The sequence below is a fragment of the Lucilia cuprina genome, chromosome 2 (genome assembly GCF_022045245.1).
Source record: "Lucilia cuprina isolate Lc7/37 chromosome 2, ASM2204524v1, whole genome shotgun sequence".
Lineage (NCBI taxonomy): Eukaryota > Metazoa > Arthropoda > Insecta > Diptera > Calliphoridae > Lucilia > Lucilia cuprina.
In genome coordinates, this window is record NC_060950.1 from 30,476,560 (window position 1) to 30,497,212 (window position 20,653).

General features: G+C 30.3%; 1 protein-coding gene across 1 annotated transcript in view; it reads left to right on the top strand.

Moving 5' to 3' along the window:
* Positions 1-16,300: 16,300 nt before the first annotated feature.
* Positions 16,301-20,653, top strand: part of LOC111678114 (dynein axonemal heavy chain 12) — a 15,125-nt gene continuing 10,772 nt past the window's right edge. The window contains exon 1 of the mRNA XM_023439368.2: positions 16,301-16,507. Within this exon, the coding sequence (XP_023295136.2) occupies positions 16,301-16,507 (207 nt within the window). The remainder of the gene's footprint in view (positions 16,508-20,653) is intronic.

Genomic DNA, 20,653 nt, shown 5'->3' on the forward strand with positions numbered 1-20,653 from the left:
CTAACATACCCTGGGTGCTTCGCTACCCTAACTTAAATAAAATACATACACAATTTTGTTTACTTTTATAGAAAATTAAAATTGATTAAAATTTGTTTAATGTTTTAGTTTTATACTAAGTTCCCTACATTTAAAATTTTATTTTCAATATCTCTGTTCAATATCGTAAAAATATTAAAAAGAACCATCGGAAAAACGAAAAAGTACAAAAATCTCTCTATAAGTTCTCATTTAAAAACTGTATGTTTTCCGTTTAACCATTATAAAAACGTACCATTTGAAGAATAGAAAAGAACCCACTTACAGAATATTATTCAGTCAAGACCATGTATGTTAAAATTAATGTTCCTAGGTTGAATATTTTAGAAACTTAAAAAAGTACAATTTATGAGATAAAAAGTACTAAAAAGTTGTCTCTTAAAGAATCTTATGCAATGAGGACTGTGTATGTTAAATAATCATGTGTTTTGACTTCATATTAAAGAACATACAAAGAGTATCATTTGAAGGAAGAAAAAGTACCAAAAATGGAATTAAGTAATTTTACCTAAGTGGAAAGTACTAATAAAAAGAGTACAATTTTTCCCCTTTTTGCTTAGAAATATACTTTTTCGAGAATAAAGTTTATAAAATGTTCCGTATTTTATTCTACATATCACAGATAAAACTCAAACGATTCAAATCTACATTCATTTGTTCCATAAAATAGTGCTTTCAAAAAATACCAAACAATTTACTTGAATTTGGTCCTATATAGGCCTTAGTACTCGAATTCCAAAATAATATACCAACAGCTTATTTTATGTGAGTAAATAAACTACTTTTTCATATTTTATAAATATTGGCCCAATGAGTTTGAATAAAATTAAATTTCCCGTTTTATACCCTTCACCTTCGTGAGAAGGGTATATATAAGTTTGTCATTCCGTTTGTAATTTCTATAATATAATTTTCCGACCCTATAAAGTATATATATTCTGGATCCTTATAGGTAGCGGAGATAATTAAGCCATGTCCGTCTGTCTGTCTGTCCGTCTGTCTGTCTGTATGTTTGTTGAAATCAGTTTTTAGAAGACCCCAGATATCTGCGAGATCCGAATCTTCCATAATTCTATCAGACATACGACCGGCAAGAACGCTATTTAAAATCAGCAAAATGGAATCGAATCCATAAATAACGGAGATATGAGCAAAAAACCGAGACAACCTCTGAAAATTTCATATAAAATTTAGATTTTTTATTCATTCTCAGACAGAAACTGCAAAAAACAAAAACAAAATACATAACAATACGGTAAATATTGTTATTGTAATTTGTTTATTAAAGCAAAGCAGAGCAAGAGCAGCAGAGCAAGAGTAGCAGAGCGAGAGCAGCACTAATGTTTTGTTATTGGCTAGAAATATGAAATTAAGTATGTAGAGCCTGGATTAAGTGAGAACCTATAAAAGGGGACTTTCTGGTACTTTTTCGTTCTTCAAAAGATATTTTTTGAAATTTCTATAATATTGAACCTAGAAACATGAAATTAAGTATGCATGGCCCGGATTAAGTTAGGACCCAAACAAGGGGAGTTTTTGGTACTTTTTCGTTTTTCAAAAGGTACTTTTTGCAATTTCTACAATATTGAACCAAGAAACATGTAATTAATTATGTATGGCCCGGATTAAGTGAGGACCCATAAAAGGGGACTTTTTCGTTGTTCAAAAGGTACTTTTTGCAATTTCTACAATATTGAACCTAGAAACATGTAATTAAGTATGTATGGCCCGGATTAAGTGAGGACCCATACAAGGGGACTTTTTGGTACTTTTTCGTTTTTCAAAAGGTACTTTTTGCAATTTCTACGATATTAAACCTAGAAACATGTAATTATGTATGTATGGCCCGGATTAAGTAAGGACCCATAAAAGGGGACTTATTGGTACTTTTTCGTTTTTCAAAAGGTACTTTTTGCAATTTCTACGATATTAAAGTATGAAACAGGTGTCTCATAATTTTGAGAGATGTATCCAAAATATTTAGAAAAATTTGATTATGATAATTAGTTCAAATGTTATAAAGGGCCAAAACAGGTACCAAAATCACCTTTGTTACACATTTTTACCCCTTAAAAGTACGAATTTCAAAAAAGTACCAGACACCCATCTGCTCATTTTAAGAGTAGATACAGGTGCATTTAAAATTCTTCTTGTATCACTAATATTGTGTAATATAATTAAGAAAACCAGTTTTACCCGTTTTCCCCCTTTTTACCCGTAAATGTGCAAATTTCCAAAAATCCCCCCTTAGTGGATCTACATAACCAAAAACACATCTACTGTCAAAATTTCATGATTCTAGGTTCAGCCGTTTGGGCTGTGCGATGATGAATCAGTCAGTCAGTAACGCAACTCTTTTATATATATAGATAAACTTTTCGAAAAGAGTCTGTTTTAGTTGACATTAAATTCATAACTTAAAAGTATGTTTTTATATTCAAAAATCACTCTATATAAGTGTAACTATTTGAATATTTCGGAAAATTTCATTAGCATATCTAATTGCAATACAAATTAATTCATGTTTTTGTGTTTTCAACAAATTTCATTTGCCTTTTCTCCACTCGTTTTTGTTAGCCTCAATATCAGAATCATCCTCATCATTTACACCATCATCCTTCGCTATAGTCAATTTCAACTCTAATTTGCACGTACACAGTTTTACTTTTCGAGTGTGTGTGTATCTGAAAGCTGTTGTTTTTCAACATTTTTATTTTATTTGTAAAGAAATAAATTTAATTTTATTTTAATTCCAACACAAAAAGTAACAAAACTGAAAATGGGGAAAAATTCGCATCCTTACACACACACACACACAAAATCGTTTTGTACATTCATATTTATTTTCATTCCAAGAACTGAAACAGTGAACTTTAATTAGCTCTATGTAGAGGGTTCTCATTTTATTTTGCTAGTATTTTCAAAAAGTACACACTTTTGTATGGCAGATCTTTGAAAGAATGAGTACAAAATAAATGAAGAATGTTGTTTCCAATATTTTTAGCGTTTTCTTTGTACTTACAGCAGACAAATTCGTATCAAATTTTCCAAAATTTTGATGGATGCAATGCTCACGTCCAAGCAATATCTACGCAGGCCGAGAAGTAGTGGTGTTTTGTTGCTGTTAGTTAGTTAGTTAGTTAGTTAGTTAGTTAGTTAGTTAGTTAGTTGTAACCAATATCTTCAAAGTTCTGTAATTACACGTTAACACATACTTACAAACAATGTAACTGAAATAACATAACTTTTATAACTACAACCACAACTACGATCGCCGATGAGCTTAAAATAAAAACCTCAAAACCTTCACAAGAAAGTCTCTTGTCGCCAGTAGTCCAAATTATAATTATGCTCTAAAGCTGTTCGGTGTACGTAATAGTTGCAGTATCATTATTGCCTTCGTATTTAATTCAAAAATTTTGTTGTACTTCAAAGGCATCAATATGAAATAGAAAACGAATGTATATCAGTAAAAAAGAGAAGAAAATGATTTTATATTGCAAAAAATAAACAACAAATTAAAAATAATTTTATATAAAAAATTTAATGATTTTTATACTATTGTAAAAAAAAATAAACGTATTTTTGTAATACGTAATAATGAATTTCATTTGAAATATTGCAATTTTCAATGATGGTTGTTTTTTTACTTTACCTTACGCCTCTTTAGTGGAAAGTTTATATTGGGTGATGTTCGTAACTCCCAAAATTATTGATAACAAAATTATAACAGGTGTAGGGTATCACAGGGTCGGCCATGCCTGTCTATAATACATATTATTTGTTAATATGTGTTTTGTTCGTATAAACTTTTTAAAATTTTTTAATAATGACTATGACTATGAAGAGACTATGACTAGACTATGACTAGACTATGACTAGACTATGACTAGACTATGACTAGACTATGACTAGACTATGACTAGACTATGACTAGACTATGACTAGACTATGACTAGACTATGACTAGACTATGACTAGACTATGACTAGACTATGACTAGACTATGACTAGACTATGACTAGACTATGACTAGACTATGACGTGACTAGACTATGATTAGACTAGTCATAGTACTATGTATAAAAACTGTATAAAAATACGTGACACCATAACTGTTAAGTACGTGACACAATAACTGCTTATAAAAATGCATGGAAATAATTAAAAATTGTAATTCAATATTTTCTATTGCAAATGTTTGTTAGCATAACAGTTGATATAAAATCAGGTTATGGGTGTTGACTCTTCAAAAATTCATTCGTATCACATACAATTCTGTGAAATTTTTGTTTTAAATATCTTATTGTTGTGGTTTTGAATGTCATTGAAATTAAACTACATTTTAATTAGAATCTGCGGTCAACCGAATGAACCACATCAATAAAATGCAAAATTATAAGTAAGAGCATAAATATATTTGATGTTATGAAACGAGTGGGTAGAGAGCAATGTAAGTTAAGGACTTTTAGGGAAATATTTTTGTTGGGTATTTATTTAAAACATTACTTATAATAAGTAATGTAAAAATTATACAAAAAGCTACGTGAATTAAAAAAAAATATCGGCAAAAATTTCTTCTGTTGAAACCTATTAACTTAATACTTTGACCTGTATAAAATGGCAATTTGTATTTACATGGAATTTAAAGTAAAATAATCTAAGAAAATAGTATTAAAATAAAACATTCAAACGGAATATTTTTCTATGCAAAAAATTCTTTTTTCCAAAAATTTTATATTTTTAATGAAAAATCAAATAATGTTTTTATAAAGATAAAGTTACCATGACATAACAGCAGGGTGCTCATAAAACACATACATACAGTTTCTATTGAAGATAATATAGAAAGTTAAAAGAGCAACACATGCGCTAAGGATTAATATTTCCCACATGCATTAAAAAATGCAGGTACAATGGAAACGGATATACAAAATGCATCCTTAAATAAATCCACACACTTTTTTGGACAACAACATAAAATGAAGTCAAGGGTGGCTGACACGATATCAAATTCTCACGTACAGTAAACACTTGCCCATCACGTAACAGAAATTTAATTTAAATTTCAAACATAAAAAAACGCAATAAAACCAAACAAGTTTTGATTAAAAAATTCTTTAAATCCATCTACAGCCACATTTGAAATTAGTTACCATTTTTTTAAATCCCTGAAATTATTTACATTCCACCCTCTAGTTGGTTTTGAATTTCATTCGAATGCTAAAATATCTGTGTGTTTGTGTTCGTATAGAGGTTTTCAAATGTTTATGATTTGTCTAGGACTTACACCACCCTTTTAATAGAGAAATAAATAAAGTTTAAATTCTATATCTAATATGTAGAAGTATTTGTTTTTTATACCCTTCACCTTCGTCAGAAGAGTATAAATATGGTTGCCATTCCGTTTGTAATTTCTGCAATATAAATTTCGAACTATATATATTCTGGATCCTTATAGGTAGCGGAGTTGATTAAACCATGTCTGTCTGTTTGTTTGTCTGTCTGTGTATCCGTCTGTGTTTTTGTTGAAATCAGTTTTCAGAAGAGAGATCTGACATGCTTTCGAAAATATCGCTATTTAAAATCTGCGAATATCAAAAATCCGAGAGAATCTCTGAAAGTTTCATTAAAAATTAAGAGTTTTTTATTTATGTTCAGACAGAAATTGCAAACAAACAAAAAGTTGTATCTAAAAACATAAAGTTTAGCATGTAGGGTCCGGAGCAAGTAATAACATATAAAAGACGACTTTTTGGTACTGACTGTTTTTATACCCTCCACCACCATCAGTGGTGATAGGGGGTATATACATATAAGTTTGTCAAATTCGCTGAAAATATTTATTGTTATCCTAAGGGTTTAGTATTAAAAATCAGCAAAATAGGTAATCGGACGTAAACAGTTAGAAGTAAAAATGTGGGACTTCCTCGAGCAGGAAATATAAGATTCAGCACAGCCGTTTCCATTTGTAACACATCGAAATATTCATCTAAGACCCATTAAAGTATAAGGTATTGGTCGACGATTTCGCCTAGCCCCCATAAAAGGTCCCCTTCAGAAAATGACTTTAACGCTCATAACAGGCTAAAGGAAGCACATATAGCGGTGAAATTCGGCATAAACATGTTTTGTAGGAACTTAAATATATTTGTAAAATTTTATAAAGATCGGCCAATAATTGACCCTAACGCCATATAAGGTCACCTTCAGATAATGACTTTAACGCACATAACTGTCTAAGAAAAGCATCTATAGCTGTAAGATTCGATATGAGTATATTTTATAGGAACCTAAATTTCTTTGCGCTTGATTCATCCGGAAAATAGCCAGAATCGGATCACAATTTCATATACCTCCCATACAAAAGTAAATATTCCCAAAAATTTGGTTTTTTGTTAATAACTTCCGTCGTAATGTCGATATCTTCACAAAATTTTACAAATTAAAATCCTATGTCAATAGAATTTATTCAGAGGAAAATTTTTTTGGATGGATCCATAATTGGTCATAGCTCCCATACTAGGTCCCCTCTTGAAAATCACTTAAACGCGCATAACTCATTCCTAAATTAAGATATAGATATAAAATTTGGTACAAGTATTGCTCTCATATACAGAAATATAACCATGAATGTTTTTTGGATCGGTCCATAATTGGTCATACAAGGTCCCCTCCCGAAAATCACTTAAACGCACATAACTCATTACTGTGTTAAGATATCCATATAAATTTATTACAAGTATTGCTCTTATATACAGAAATATTACAGTGAATGTTTTTTTTTGGATTGGTCCATAATTGGTCAAAGTTCCCATACAAGTTCCCTTCCCGAAAAACACTTAAACGCGTATAACTCATTACTAAATTAAGATATCCATATAAAATTTGGTACAAGTATTGCTCATATATACAAAAATATTACTAAGAATTTTTTTTCCATCGGTCCATAACTTGTCATAGCTCCCGAAAATAACTTAAACGCACATAACTCAGTACTAAATTTATATATCCATATAAAGTTTGCCACAAGTGTTGCTCATATACAGAGAAATAATATTAGGAAATGGTTTTCCGATCGGTCCATAATTGATCATAGCTCCCATACAAGGTCCCTTTTAGAAAACTACACATATAAGGTTCCGTTCCGAAAATATAGCTCTTGTATACATAAATTCACTATAAAATTGTTTTACGATCGGTCCATATTTGGTCATAGCTCTCATACTAGGTCCAGAAAATAACTTAGATTCACAATATTTATTGCCAAATAATGATATAGATACAGAATTCTGAAATTTTGTATTTATATACATAATTGGGCATAGCTCCTTTTACGAAAATCTATTAAACACACATTACTTATTACCAAATAAAGCTATTGATACATAATTTGGCAAAAATATTAGTTTTGTATATAAAAATTATATTTCTCCTATACTAGGTCCAGCCCCTAAAAGCGCTTTAACCGTATTTAAAGAGCATTATCAATTTGTGTTAAACAAAATTTTGTGTACAACAAAATTATATATGTATTTGTATTTTGAAAATTCTTAAATTTTTCACACACATGCATACATGCAAATTACTAAATTTATAATGCTCAATAAGTCTTGGAATTGTAATAGATTTAACTTTTAGGATTTTTTCTATTAAAGACATGAGAAAACTTATTTCTACAAATATTTGATCTATTAGAAAAGTAATAACATAAAAGTAGCTGGTGGAGGGTATTTAAGATTCGGCATAGCCGAATATAGCACTCTAACTTTTTTTTTTTTTAATTTTGTAATAAAATACAACAAAAAAAAGAAATCCAAAAATGTGGTTGGGTTCGTTAGAATCACGGCAACTGCAAACGAAGCAGAAACTCTTAATAAAGCAATTGCCTCAAGCAGTCAAAAACAGCAAGCGATCCGTAAAGATATCTATGCTGGAGTAGAGATATTATGGATGTATTATTATTCAGTTTTTGAACACATCCATAACTTTATATAAACTGAAGAAAAACTTAAAACAACTATATATGTACCTTCTTTAACAATATACATATGTCTGTGGGTGGGCGATTTGATGAGTGAACATTATATCTACAGTACAGATTACAGTCTATATCTGAACTAGAACTACAACTGATGTAATTGAACTGAACGATACCTGAACTAGAACTGAACTAGAACTGAACTAGAACTGAACTAGAACTGAACTAGAACTGAACTAGAACTGAACTAGAACTGAACTAGAACTGAACTAGAACTGAACTAGAACTGAACTAGAACTGAACTAGAACTAGAACTAGAACTGAACTAGAACTGAACTAGAACTGAACTAGAACTGAACTAGAATTGAACTAGAATTGAAGTAGAACTGAACTAGAACTGAACTACACTGAACTAGAATTGAAGTAGAACTGAACTAGAACTGAACTAGACTGAACTAGAACTGAAGTGGAACTGGAACTGAATTGAAACTGAACAAGAACTGAACTAGAACTGAATATAATTCAAAAAGGTACACATATGCATACAAAACTATGAAAATACAATTCTGTACATTTTCAATTCCTTAACAATTCACTCTCGCACGTTCAGATCCATCTATGTATAAATCTAACAGTAAAGAGTAACCATTTCTGAGCTTTTGATTAGTGTGGGTAGAAACCGCTGAAATACATAAAAAATAAATATTACTTACATGTACTCACACATACCCATCTATATTTTTACATATTCACATATACACAAACATACATTATATTTACTTATAAAACTTTTAACACAAAACGTGTACTTATGTATATATTTTTTATCAGCAACCATTTTCATCCTGCCACACTACGACTTTAATGTTGAACTTTAATGTTGGCTAGAAATAAAATCTACAAAAATAAAATTCGTAGATTTTTTTGTATGAATGGGTGTACATTGTACATATAATCTAATCTGAGTTTTTATCTTTCTATTAGAGAGTATATGTTGCTCTGTATTAGCGAATGTGTGTGAGTGTCAGTTTTATGCCAAATGGGTAACCAACCATACAATATTCACTGCATGCAGTAAATATAATTAGCTGTTGTATTTAGTATAAGGAAACAAAAACAATTTTTTTATAATACACCAGCCGTTTTGTATGTTTGCGAATAATTATTAGGGATATTCATTTCTAAGAAAGAATTAAACATTTGGAATGTACATTAGAAATACAGAGCTATTTCAGTGGTGACATTTTAGGAATACAAATTTTCAAAAATTTTGGATTAGAGCCCGTTTAATATATCTAGAATCTAGAGGTTTCATAGTTGGATAATACATATAGATAACATATGTATAATATGTTCAAAGAGAAATCCTGTAGAGTGAACAGTAGGATGAGAAATGAATTAAATTCCCAGAAAAAAACTTCAAAAAAATACAATCAAGCTTTAACTCTGTAAACCACTCTATGACGACAGTGAACAAAAGAACTTGAAAATTTAACATGAAATTGGTTTTAGATAAATTAATCATTTACCAAGGAATCTTAAAATATATTAATAACATACTGAGATTGTCAGAAAAATAAGAAAAGTAGTATAAATGATTTGGAATATTTCAATATAGTTGACCGATTGATATGTGGACGTGGCACCTCCTAAATAAAAAAAATCTTAAATTAATATATATGAAAAAATAAAATAGGCGTTAGGTAAGGTTGATAGGAGGATGTATATTACATCAAATCCGAAGAAATACACCTACGCCGTAATCGTGCCTGTTATGCACTCTTTATCATGAGAAAAAAAAGTGGGAACTGAACGAGTTATTTTACAGTGTTCAGAAACTCAATATTCTGAACGTAATTCCTAAGAATCTTAAAATCAGTGTTAGTCAGAAATGCTATTTCCGGAATAACATCACTTCCAAGATACTTGGATCTAACTTCGACGAATGCCTGACAGTGGCAAAGAAAGTGCTCTAGAGTTTCACTGTCCTCTACGCACGTCCAATTTTGCATAAATGTGTTCGTGTCCCCTCAAAATACGTACTACCCACTGTTTCATTATTCTAAGAAGTCTTCTAAAAAGCTCTTGTTGCGTTGAATGATTTTGAGTTTTTCAGGTTAACTGCCTCGAGCTAAATTCCCTTTAAAGCTATTACATTCGCTCTTTCGTTACCGACTACTCCCGAGTGGACTGGTACCCATATGATGTGAATATTACCTCTGGGAGAGTATTCAGTTAAAGCTTTCCTACAGTCCTATACGGTCTTAGATTTACTTCTATCTCCTGATATAGGCTTAATTGTCTTCTGGCTGTCGGTAAATATATTAAGTGCTGTGGGAGAAATATTTATTCTAATCCAATTTACGCATTCAGTTATTGCTCGTACTTCTGCCTTGTGTTATGATTTAGTAAACGGTGGTATATTTCTGCTTCTGGATCTTCAATATAGAATCCCATCCCCACTTTATCCCCCAATTTAGAGCCATCCGTGTAACAATGGATTCCTACTGGTATTTGCTCTATTGTTCCGCTTAACCAAGACATTCTATCTGGGATCAGCGTTTCAAAGTATTCGACATATTCTGTGTCTGGTATTGGATCAGGCACATCCGATGATTGAGTATAACCTTCCAATATGTCCAGTATACATTGATGACGTGTCCTATAACCGCTTTTGGCCAGTTCACTTAAAGTAAAGAGCCTTTCGGATGTAAGCACCGATTCATATCTTAAATATGTTTCAATGGGTGGAATATGTAGCAACGTTTTCAGAGCCTTGGTTGAAGTAGATAGAGTCCTCAATTTTTATCGGAGCCACTTTAGTATATACCTGGATATATAGGGGGGAAAATTAACGGATTAGTTATAGGGGGCGTGACACAAAAGGAGTGTCTTTCTGAGAAACTATTAGAGCTAGAATCGTCAAATCTTCCACGAACAACTTTAACATTTACGCAAATATTTGGAGACTAATTTAAGGGACTATCAGTAGGAGACATACCTCCGCCCATGTGAATTAAATTAAGAAATTCCGATTAATAGTTCTTACTTCGATCTTTTTTGTTTAATCCAATTATTTGTTTAATCGAGGTCAATTATTCATAAAAAATTATTTATTCATTTATTTTCAAATATTTCGATATCCTTCGGATATCATTTTCAAGAAATGAGTGACAACTACTTATATATCTAAAGACGTACAAACGTCTTCACATTTAATATTGTTCTATATTGTATTGCTAAACCATTAGATCCAGGATATTATATATGTGAAACAACAGCAGAGAGGAGTTCTCGACATGATATAGTTTTAGCATATATATAAACATTTGATTCAGGAATAATTTGACCAGCAATCGTACGAATTAAAAATTATGGCCGTCTAAAGAAAATTTGAAATAAAAAATATAAAAATGAAGAAAAAAGGAAAAGAGAAAATAATTAAAACAACAAACCCTCCACCTCCCAAAGCTTGAACTGCATCCGCGCCTGATATAGCCGAATATAAAATGTTAATGTTAGATCATAACGTACAAGTTTTTATAAAGACTTAGTTTGAGAGAAATAAATGAACCCAAAACTACAAGACCAACAACATACATATTTCGAAGATTTAAAGCATTCTATATAGTTGTAAACATATATGTGTAAGTAATAATATGCTATAATATGCAGTTATATGTACCACCATTAAAAACAATAATTTTCAAACATATTCAAACAATTTGAAAACTTTTAATATTTTTTTCGAATTATGTTTGTAATAATTTTACGGCAAGGCATCCAACAACTACAACAATGAGACATATATGCCGCATAATAAAAATCTCTTGTAACGTGCATATGTTGTTTTTGTATGAATACGTATGATAGAAAAAAATTGAAAACAAGTACGAATGTATAGTCGAACATAGCGGACCATATAATACCCTACACCAGTCAGCTTGTTAAAAATGGGGATTATTTAAAAAATAAAGCATTTGATTTGTTTTTTAAATTTTTTCCGGAATAATTTTACTTACTTTCAACAAAAAAAAGAGATTTTTTACAAGAGGCCTTAAAGGGGAATAGGGGAAATATGAGCTTATCCTTATAAATGTTGGTAGAGGAATTCACGTCTACTTCAAAGTTATTTATGTAGAATTTAAAAGTGTAATTAGTGTTTATAGATACATTTTAACCTTCAAGTCATTTTCTGAAGGTAGTATGGGGGCTAGGGTCAAATGAGGCATGATCATTACAAAAATCGGCAATGTGATTAAAAGTTCTATAAAACTAAGTTTTGAGGCTTTTTTTGACATATTAGAACATTAAACTTAAGTATAAACCCAAAGACCCTATTCGGGGGTACGGTTGTATGGGGGCTAGGCGAAATAATGAACCGATTTTATCCATTTTCAATAGGCTTCGTCCTTAATCCAAAAAAAGAGCGTGTGCCAAATTCTCATGAAAATTGCGACCTGTACCTTGCGCACGAGGTTTACATGGACAACCAGCCAGACGGACGGACGGACATAGCTTAATCGATCCAGAAAATGATTCTAAGCCGATTGGTATACATTCAGTTGTTTATAGGAAGAATATTTTTGTATGTTACAAACATCAGCATTAACGCAATATACCCTCCCCACTAAAGTGGTGTAGGGTATAAAAAATATTTTAAATAACAGAATGTGAAATAAAATTATCAACATTCCTAGTTTAATAAACGTAATATTAAACAACAACAATAATAATAACAAAAATTAAAGGAGTCTGTTATAAATTTCTGGGTTTCAATGTTGGGCAAGGATATCGACACACAGACAGACAGACATACAAAAGATAATATTAACAAGTATATGTATGTGTGTATTGCGAATGTGTGAGTGAAAGTATATCCTTATGTAATATACAGCTTGTTGTTTAACTGTTGGTTGTCAAGTAAGAGGAGTATTGTCAAGGGTAACTATTTGCCAGTTGGAATAAATATAAAACAGCAAAAGGAAAAAAATGTACAAGGACTCTATGCATATTTGCCATGGCAAATTATAAAGGGTATTTGGTTATTTTTGTAGGATGTACTCGCTTTAAAATGAAATTACTTGTACCCAAAACAGGATGGTATGGGGTGGTTTCATTCAATAACTGTCTGTCAGTCAGTGAGTTTAATTTTTTTATCCCTCTGTCGTGTTCATTGTGTATGATTTTTTAATAACAGTTACTTTAATATATGATCTTTTGAAACAGATTTTGTTTTGGGTTCCTTTTTTCTTGCATTTCATAATTTATGTAATAAAATATATTAAATTTTTGAGAAAAAATGGATAAAAAAAGTATTGTTCACAAAAAATTCTGATTAAGTAATATAATATGAAATGAAATGGTTTAAAAATATTTTAAAGTTTTTTATATTAAATTATCATTTAGGTAAGATATTTTAATGAATTTCCAAGTTACACCTTTTTTACATTAACATTTACTAGCTTTTAATATTGTTTCAATTTTACATGTAAAAACTTTTTTAACATGCCGCCTTTTTTAAGTACTTTTACTCATATCTCCCCTCCCCAATGAATTGTAAGAAACTTTTAAATTGTTTTGTATATAATCAAACAACTATTCAACTACAATACTACGTGTATTGATATCAATATTTCAATACTAATAAATAATTCGAAATTTTCTGCCACTATTGTTTTTATAACATGTTGGCATAACTTTTACTCCAAAGGTACAAAACTTTCACATTCGTTACAAAATATTACAAACACACAAGGCTAAAGGGCTAAACGAAGCGAGTAAGAAAGAAAGAAATGAAAAAAGTACGGAAACACTGTAAAACAGACAGACTTTGCACATTAACACTTTCATAAAAAGTCTGAAAATTGCCAAATATTATAAGGGTACTTATGCTTATTTTATTAAAAACTCTCTAGTGTATAACCAAAGAAAAACCAAATCATAAATATAACTCATCCCTTTGCAATTTTGTCAAATACAGCCTCCTTTCTTCCCTCCTCCACTCCTCATCATGGTATTCTTATAATGGTTGATATCTGAAGATGATGTTTAAAAATAACAAAGTTGGTAAAAAAATAAATGGAAAATACAATAAAAATTGGTTGGTTATGTGATGAATGTATGTATGTATATGCCGAATGTACAGAGAAATAACAAATAATTCGAACAAAAGATGTTATGACCCTCAAATTCATAAATATTATTTCAAAATATTAAATACGAACACCTGGCTGAACAAGAACTAAATAAGAACTGAACTAGAACTGAACAAGAAATGAACTAGAACTGAACTAGACATGAACTAGAACCGAACTTGAATTGATCAAGAACCGAACTAGAACTCAACTAGAACTGAACTAGAACTGAACTAGAACTGAACTAGAACTGAACTAGAACTGAACTAGAACTGAACTAGAACTGAACTAGAACTGAACTAGAACTGAACTAGAACTGAACTAGAACTGAACTAGAACTGAACTAGAACTGAACTAGAACTGAACTAGAACTGAACTAGAACTGAACTAGAACTGAACTAGAACTGAACTAGAACTGTACTAGAACTGAACTAGAACTGAACTAGAACTGAACTAGAACTGGACTAGAACTAAACTGAACTAAACTGAACTAGATCTGAAATAAATATAGAACTAAAAGTCAAAAGTAGATCACAAAGGTTTCTATTAATCTGAATGCAACAGATTTAACTGTAGAACTTATCACCTCTCCCACTGTTGCCACAATATTGCTGTAGTTAAGAAAATGTTGAAGAAGCGTAATATACGAACCAAATAAAGCAATATTGGACTCTGAAGAGTACTTCTGGGACCAGCATTTTTCTTCTTTAATAATATTTTCTTTAACAGGTTTTCTTTATTTATGTATTTAATTCTTTATAACATTGTTTTATAACAATCTATGTACGTGTGCATATCCCTTATATAAATATTGAAGAAAAGTGAAAATAAATATTTATCATACATTTTATTTATTTTATAACCACTATTAAAGAAGATGGAGGTATACTGATTGCATCATTCTTTTTGTAACAAATCGAAATAGTTGTCGTTAATCCAAAAAGAACATATGTTGAATCTAACTGTTTTAAAAATATTGTTATCGATGAAACTATTCGAAATGTCATTTTTTACTTTTAGCTTTATATTAAAAGCATATATTTTTCTTTTATAAATACAATACCCAAGGATTTTGGTAAACCCAGTGATAAAAACACTCATCTATAAGCAGATATTATAAATTTGATCATCATTTTGGTTATTTATGAAATTAAGTAAACTTAACGTATTTACCACTTTAACAAATTTGTACAAATCATATATTTTTTCGATATCCACTTCCAAAGTTTTTATTTAACAATTAATTTTAAAGTTATAAAAAATTCGGTTCCGCCCAAATCATTTACTTTGCATAATATTTCAGTATGTTCATTAATTTTTATATAAAAATATTACGTTGTACTATGTTGTATTACTTTTATATTTTTAATAACGTTATAATAATCCAACGGCTTAATAAATTATTAATATTTTATGCAATATTTTATTTTTCAACATGTAAGAGGGTTTTAATTGGCTATGCCAAATCTTTTGTACCCACCATATAATCACTGCCATATAAACCCTTTGATATTTTGAATATTTTATTATTATATATCGATACTAGGTTAGGTTAGGTGATTCAGGCTACAAAGAAAAAGAGTAGGAGTTTTAGGGTCGAGAAGAGGTTGGGAGTAGGTATGAAATGCTGAGAACAGTGAAGAATTGATGTATAGATGGAAGAGAAAATAGAAGGGTCTGTCCTTGTGGACAGATAAGTGCCCTGATTGAGTATGCCTTAGTGGTCCTAAAACCAGTTACTGTGCCTGACGAAGGCATTAATATTATCCAGTCTTAACCTGAATAGTTCAGACAAATCATCGAATACTCGCATCCCTAAATATTCGAATCGTGTGTTTGCTAGTACAGGGCATTGACAGAGAAGATGTTCAATAGATTCCTCCTCCTCTTTATCTTAGCAACTTCTACAGAAGTCGTTATAGGGAATACCAAGTCTTCTTGCATGGTTTCCAAATAAGCTATGTACCGTGATGACAGCAACAAGGTTACTGATGTGTTTAGTTGCAGAAGATATGACATGCGTTTACTGTCCAAACTCCTTGTGCTGATGCAAGTTGGTTCATTACGCCATCTTGTCTGAGAGAGTTCAAAAAATTTTTCCTCTATTACGTTTTTGCAAACTTTTAGCGGTATTCCGCAAAAGATGTCTATGTCCCTATCGGACATTGATGCTCCTATTTTCGCTAACTCAACAGCAATACAGTTGTTGGTCGATCCCCTGTGTCCCCGTACCCATTTGAGCACGATTGTTGAATGTCTCTCCATCCTGTTTAAGGATGCCCTGCATTCCTGGACTAGTTTAGATGTAGTATATACACCAATCGGGGATTTGATAGCAGCTTGGCTATCGGTACAACATTGAATATCTCTGTTTGATATTCTGTAGTAACAGAGCCAATTTGCTGCTCTTTTTATGGCTGATAGTTCAGCCTGTAGTGGACTACAATTTTCCTGTATCCTAAAGTTTATTCTAATTCCAAATTCAGGAATGAAAATGCCACCCCCACTCGTTCCCCTTTCTTAGAACCGTCCGTATAAATCAAGAGGGTTATTGGGGAGCTGTCTTCCTCCGGTGCAGAGATTTCGGATATGATATAGCCGAAGTCCCTGTGGAGAAAAGGTTTATATCGATACTAGCTTATAACCCGCTACCTTGTAAGCGAACCGTTTCACAGGCATTGTAAAATTGTGGTAACCTCTCTATTTCTTAATGTTGTACTACGGGTCAGTATTATAGTAATTTCAAAAAGTACCTTTTGTAGAACGATAAAGTATCAAAAAGTACCCATTTCTACATACTTAATTTCATGTTTCTAGGTTCAATATTGTAGAAATTTCAAAAACTATCTTTTGATGAACGAAAAAGTACCAAAAAGTCTCCTATAATGGGTTCTTACTTACATGCTTAATTTAATTCTTCTAAGTTCAATATTATAGAAATTTCTAAAAGTACATTTGGTCATAGCTCCCGAACAAGGTTCTCTTGGCAAAAATATTACTTTGATATACAGAAAATATACTTGAAATCTGTTTAACGATCATCCATAATTGTTCGTTCATTTACGGAAATTACGTAAACACTTTTCACTCATTACCAAATAAAGTTTTTAAAAAATTAACTTTTTTACTTTAGAAATGTTACTACCAATTTCTTTATCCGATCGTTCCACCGAAAGCCATTTCCACAGTATTAATCTAGTTGCATTATCATAACTATATTTATTCATAAAGATATTAGTCGCTTATTTTATGTTTAGTATGCAAATTTTCCGAACAAAATTTCTAAAATAAATTATCAATAACTTTATTAACCATTTTACTCACATGTAAATTATTAATTATATAAAAGAAAATAGTGTTTGTAATGTTTTTTCTATTAAAAAGCATGAGAAAACTTATTTTCACAAATATTTCACCAAATAAAAAAATATTAATATAAATGCAGCTGGTGCACGCAGAGAAAAAACATAGTTCGGCATGGTTAGGACAACTATTCTATGTTTTTTGTAACAATATTTTGTTGTCATAACCAAACAATTGTTATTTTTATTGAACTTCATCAATATTTTAGTTACTGAAAACATTTATATGTTGATGACAATTATAAATTTGAGAATGATTCTCTGAAAAATAATTATTTTTACAACAAATAAATAATGATAATTATGTAAACATATTATATTTTTTAGATATAAGTAAAATACGTTTACTATTAAAAAATTTTGGTATCGCGAATTCTCTATCAGTTGTATGGTTTATGCGTACTAGATCGGATAATATAAATTGTAAAACAAACGCATTGTTAAAATAATTCTGAAAAATAAATAATATCTAAAAATATAATAGGAAACTATATAAATATAAAATACATAAAATAGTGTACATAAAAAATTAATAATTAAAAAATATATTGTGTTTATATTGGCATAAAAGTGTGGATATATACTTTTATGGGAATATCAGTGCTTGGAAGTTTTGTGTTTGTTTAAAAGAAAATTAACAAATAATTACATTTTACGCCGAGCACATTCAATAAACCATATTATGTTTAATATGTAACCATAACATGGTTACTTGAAGACACGTGACTACTTGTAACCATAATATGGTTACTTGACAAAATAATATGATTACTTGAAGCCATTATATGATTACAAGAAACCATAATGTGGTTGCTTGAAACTACAATGTGATGCTACAACATCACATTATGATTAATATAACTATATTATGATGAAATATTTGGACTATATTTAATCATAATATGATAGATTATTATACTAATAATGATTATAATATGATATTTATTGATAGTAAATATGATCATAATATGTTTTAACTTTAACCATAATTCTAACCATAATATGTTGCTCTTAGCTCTGCGTGTGGAGGATATTTAAGATTCGGCACGGCCGAATATAGCACTCTAACTTGTTTTAAATTTATTTTCAAATAAAGTCGATCCTTTCCCACTGTATTATATAATTACAAATTAGTGCAATGTTTTTGTGAGGTTTTTTGTTAAAAACTTCTTTTACATTGAATATTATTGAATAATATTTTATAAAAGGAATGTTATATACATATATCTATATAAGATCAATACTATTTATATAATATTTAATGGTTCTTTCTAAATAAACAAAGAATATTGTTTTATCTTTAGACATTAAAAAAATATCCTTGCATTTTATTCACAACCTTATAAATTACAAAAAAAGTAATATAAAACAATAGAAGAATTAAAATTTAATAATAAATTCCTTACGCAATATGTATACAACAGCATCAAATTATATGCAGAAAAATAAATAAAAATAAAATTCATATCTTTATTATATAGAATTTTATATTTTTGTTGTCATTAGTAACAACTACACAGGATATTCATTCCAAACACATACACCCACACACCCACAAATTAAAAGGAAACCATAGAAACCAATAGAACGGAATGTAATCCAGCTAGAATGAGTTTGGAAATACGAGTAAGTACGAGTTGAATGTACACACACATACAAAATTATAAATATACTTAAATATAAACATACATACAACATCATGTTGCAACATCAATTTATCAAATGCATTGTTGTTTCGTATTCGAAAAGCAATTTCTTAAAATGTACAGGTGGTTTTACAAGGATGTGCACTAACTAACGTACATACATTCGTACACTCGTACTCCGACCCAGGTAAATAAGTTGCCATGGATTATATATTGTTCATTATGTGTATTATAAATCTCTAGCATGTACATACTTACGTATATAGTAACTACTTGCCCCAAAAGATATGTATAAGGGGCAGTGGTGAAGGAGTTTGCTGGAGTGCAATTTCATATGATACAGCAGAAGTACAAGCTACACAATTACAGGGCTTCATGTTACTATGGTATCAACATGAATTATTATTAAACAGATAATGGAAATGTAAAAACTACAATTATTTTGCATTTATTTTTTTTTTTTTTTTGTGCAATCGATCTGAATTTTGTCTTTTCTAATTTGGTAATAATTGTTTATTTATCCGTATTTAATTAAAGCAAATATTTTATAAATTAATATTTTTAGAATAGTGTTATGCTATTGATTAACATTTAAAATGCTTTTAACATTTATATCTATTTAAGTTTAAAAAGCAAAACTAGCTTCAAAATAGATTTTATATTTAAATTAAACTTAAGAGATTTATAAGGAAAAAGGAAGTATAACTGATGAAGCTTGATCTTAATAAACGTTTTATACTTGTATTTTAGGGTGGCACCGCATGGATAGAAAAAAATTGGTACCACCGAATATAAGTTTTCATTCTTCTCAAATTTGAATATAATTAATTTGCAGGGAAATGCTTTTTTCGAATGAAATTAATTTCCATTTTCGATGGAAACATTAACAATTTTTATACCCACCATCATATTGATTTTGTCATTTCGTTTGTAACACATCGAAATATTGGCCATAGATCAATAAAAGTATATATATTCCGGGTCCTTATTAAATTCTAAGAAGATCTAGCCATGTTCGTCCTTCTGTCTGTTGAAATCACGATAGGGACCACACGGAAAGAGCTAGACAGTTGAAATTTTGCACTAATTATCCCTATTGGTAAGGTTTAGTTTTGGTATTGAAAATGGGCCATATCGGTCCACTTTTTCGGATAGCCCCCATACAAGTGGACATCCTGGAAATAGCTTTAAAGGACATACCTGCTTTAGAATTACAAGTATAGCGATGAAATTCGACATAAATAAGATTCATATTAGCCAAAATCTTTCTACCAATTTTTTTGAGAATCAGTACATAACTGACCCTAACCCCCATAAAAGGTCCCTTTCAAAAAATGACTTTAACCCCCATTACTGGCCCATGAATGCGAGTGTAGCGATGAAATTCGGTATACGTAAGTTTCTTACAACCAAAACCTCTCCACCAATTTTTCTTAGGATCGGCCCATAAATGACCCTACCCCCCCCATATATGGTCCCCTTCAGAAA